The following is a 3920-nucleotide window of genomic DNA, read 5'->3' on the forward strand; positions in this document are numbered from 1 at the left end:
CGATCCCGCTCTGTACCGAAGCATTCGACGGCCTTCGGCAATCGCCGTCTGACCAGCCCTGCCGGGGTGTTAAAAACCAAAACCACACGCCCCTCGCCCCAGGGACTGCGACAAAAGGCATCGCTTAGTCGTTTTAAAATGAAAGGAAAAATGTGTCGCCACGCAGGCGGTAACAAGCCAACATCACGTTTTGTTTTTGAGGCGCACGCACGCTTTGACGTTCTTCGGTGCTGGACAGCCTGAGTCGGCGCTTTGGCCGTCAAAACTCGCATTGCCCCACTGATTACAATACGAAATTTACAATCCTGTCCGCTCGCTCTCCGCTCTTCATCCTGTTGCCCTTCCAATCCCTCTTGAGGCTTATCTATCGTGCACAAAGACTCTGGCTTTGACATTTTCTTCCAATTGGTTCGCTTAAACTCATACCTTTCCTCCCTGCTGCGGATCGAGTGTGTTGGTGTAATTACGTCCATATGGGGAGATTTTCACGGCATGATCAATCGATTAACTAAGCAACTTCATTTTTTAGTGGGAAAATTTAATATGCCGTGCAATTTTCGAATCCGGTTACCGGGTGTGCAGTCAAGAAGTAGAAGGGGTTTTCGGATGTTTGCGCTGCGTAATAAGGCACTGGCGCTCAAAAATTACATCTCCTCCTTCACCGAGGTTTCAAGACCTACGATAAATGCATGAAATATCTCGGACAAGAAGAAAGTCATGGAATTCTTTGTGAACGTTTAAGAGCGACTGTCCCATCATATTCAGTAGTGTCCTCCACACATTCCACAACATTGTCATGTTCCTCAAATTTCCCTTTATGTTCATGGCATTTTACACTTCGTACACTGTCAACTGTGGTCTATAAAGCGTGTGACTCTCTCAAAGAACGTCCGTCGTACCCTTCTTCCTTCCTCAAACTTCACCTCGAACGAGCAACAGCTCGTGTTCATGCAAAGCCTGTTCAAACTTCGTACGGAAAGCTCGCCCTACTACCTCCTGTCCGTCCTCATGATGCTCTCCGTCCCATGAACAAGACCATTCCAAGAAGAAGCGTAGCTTGTGCCAGGCCCGTAACCACCGCTTTCCCCCATGCCGCGCTTTCGCTCTCCCCTCCTTCCCCAAGTCTTCGGCTGTCTTACCCGATGCGAGCTGCCTCAATTTTTCGGTCAATGAATGAAGCTCGTCAACTTCCCCGCCGGGCTTCTCCTGCCCCTCGATCTCTGCTTTCGGCGCCCCCTGGGCGAGTGCCTCCCGCAATGCCGCCCGCATTAAGCGGCAAGCATCCACCAAAGCCGCCTGTGTCTTCACCTTGTGCTCCAGGAGCAACACCACGTCCCGACCCGCGGCCAATCCCATGGCCAACGAGCTCGACATTCCAGTAGACGAAGCGCAGGGCGCAGGACCCTGCAGCAATTGCCATCGCCGCAGTGCCTCCAAGGAACTGGCAAGCGCCCCGCGCGCGGACTCGAGTCGGACCAGCCCCGCTTCCGCTCCCGTCCGAAGACGGTAACGCAAAACGGGCGAGAGAGCGAGGAGGTCGTCGGCTGCATCTTCCGGGACGAGGCCGCAAGCCCCATTGTACGTGCGAAGGACGCAAGTGTAGGCGAACAAAATGTCGAGTAGATGGTAAGGGAGATGTGGAGAGACACTGGAGGTGAGGAAAGGCCTTTGGACGGGAAAACCCATCCTCTTTTTCAGACGCTGGAGCTCTTCGTGCAAAGACGTGAAATCTATCGGCCTATCGGAGGTAGCGCCTCCTTTCCCGCCTTGGCTGTTTCCCCCGTCGGACCCAAGACCGTCTCTCTCCACCCTCACCAACGGCTGACCTCCCTCAGACACTCCTCCCTGGGTCCACCACGGTGTCCAAATCTCAATGTCTCTCGACAAATCCCCGTTTGCCACCGACGCTAAAAAGGCGCGTTGCTCTTCCCGTGTTAACGCTTCTAGGTCCAACGAGTCTTTCCGTGCCCACAACTCCTCCAGGCGATCGCCTCCCACGCCAGAGCAAAATGCTTCCGTCTCATCAGCCTGTAGTCGGACGCGCCTTAAAGCGTTGATCGTGGCAAGTTTCGCCGCCTTGCCCCCGGGAGGTATGCCTGCTCCAACCTCCTCCGCCTGACGAAGACGTATTACTTCCTCGACGTGATGCCGGTAGAAACCTTCCGTGCATTCCTGATTGTGCCCTTTGTAGCAAACTGCGGAGCAATAAGGCGTGCTACAACGGGGGCAGGCATATGCCGAGGATTTAGACTTGCAAACCAGACAAATCCGCCGCGTGGGACCGCGAAGCAGTACATTGTCTTCCGACTTGAAGCTGTCGGCAGGGCAGGGCAATAAGTCCGTCTTTCGGACTGACACTTTCCCAGGAAGAGTTTTCTTGACGATGTGCAATGACGCCATTTCCGCCCTGTCTGTGGTGTGAAATTAAACACGAGACGCCCGGTAAAATTATCCGCAACGTTGTCCCTGCTAGTGATGGGGACTCGACAGACGCCGGGTATCCTTTCTGAAAGATGATCATAATGTCCCATGTTCGAAAGAGACCCATTTCCCCTGAAGGAATGGCTTTCTTCTCACACCGCTACGACTGACCATCAGGGAAATGGTATCTTCCAATGCCAAACTCATAAAAGAATACAACACGAAGACATGCTGTGTGACGCAATGAGAGAAGAACGCGCCATGCAGACATTCAACGCATGCCTGCCTTTCTACTCCGAGTAGGCTATGAGTTTTTGAAATTAAGGAAGCTCACAAATAATTGTCATTTTTAACAAGAACAAGTGATATGGCACGTCAATCGATCCTTCCGCACAAATTCTTTCCAAACTTATGCAGCAGAGTGTGCGGGGTTCCTTGTTTTCGTTATGCCTGTACAAATTTCAGCACGCTCCGAACCCGGTCAACTGCAGAAATGTGGGGTTCTCCGTTTGCATTTGAATACTGTATGGTAGGGTGTCAAGGGTTATACAGTGTAGCCCTTCACGTCCTGCGCTGATGACATGGAGCCCCCCGCTTCGGCCACCTGCAGCATAAAATGAGAAATTTAACAATTGAGTACGCCTTGATTCAACGATAAGCGGCTAAATGCAACCATGTGGACTTCTACAAGACCCTTAACCCCTTATCTGGCATTCATCTCTCTGCCTCACCTTCTGATTTGGTTTAAACTCCAATTTGGTCTCCGGTGGCAGGTCCAAGCTCATCTTCACCCTCGTAGCAATCCGAACTTGCAGTTCCTTGTCCGCGGCAGTCTTCGTCCATAGCGACAGCCTGTCTTGTCCCCTCTTGATGCTCACGACAGCTCCCAGAATGTCGTTAGAATCCTCCATCGTCTCTCCGATCAGACCTAGGACTAGATACAACCAGACCTCCTCCAAGCGCTTCTTGTTTCCCTTTTCCAGATTAAACATCCACACGCCACCTTCAGGATTCTCCTCGTATGAGGGCCGGACTCCCTCTTTAAACAGATAATAGTCGGCCTGTATACTCAAGCGGGAAGGGCCGACAACGGAATTGAACAGGGCCCAAAAATCTTCCACCGTCTCGAACGTGTAGATTTTCTGAAGCTTTTCCTCCCAAGACAGCATTGGGTTGGCCTTTGGGTTATTGTAGAAGAAGGACCACCTATTTTGCAACACATGCTAAAATATAGATGTGGAATGAGCGTGCAAGAGAGAGCTGAGCCGGAAGATGTGACATTCCACATAACTTGTCCTAGCGATAGACGTTCGTCTCTAACAAGAGACCTAATACACATGTACCGAAATATGTACTCTGCCATGATATTAAATTTTGAAAAGGACGCTGTACCGCCCACCACGATGATACGTGTGCAGACAGGTGCGCGTATTTCATTTCAAGTCCGCAAGAAACCCCCGTATCTCATCTCAGGGTGCTTAACAATCTCTATTCTGGTA

General features: G+C 51.4%; 1 protein-coding gene across 1 annotated transcript; it reads right to left on the reverse strand.

Annotated features, from left to right (window-relative positions):
- Positions 1–685: 685 nt before the first annotated feature.
- Positions 686–2420, reverse strand: NGA_2007100 (hit zinc finger family protein; the record flags this gene model as incomplete). The annotated part of the gene is made up of 1 exon (XM_005855137.1): positions 686–2420. A coding segment is annotated over one exon (1508 nt), but the record flags the coding sequence as incomplete, so codon positions are not given.
- Between the last annotated feature and the right edge of the window lie 1500 nt (positions 2421–3920).

This window comes from Nannochloropsis gaditana (assembly GCF_000240725.1).
Source record: "Nannochloropsis gaditana CCMP526 unplaced genomic scaffold scaffold280, whole genome shotgun sequence".
Taxonomy (NCBI): Eukaryota; class Eustigmatophyceae; order Eustigmatales; family Monodopsidaceae; genus Microchloropsis; species Microchloropsis gaditana.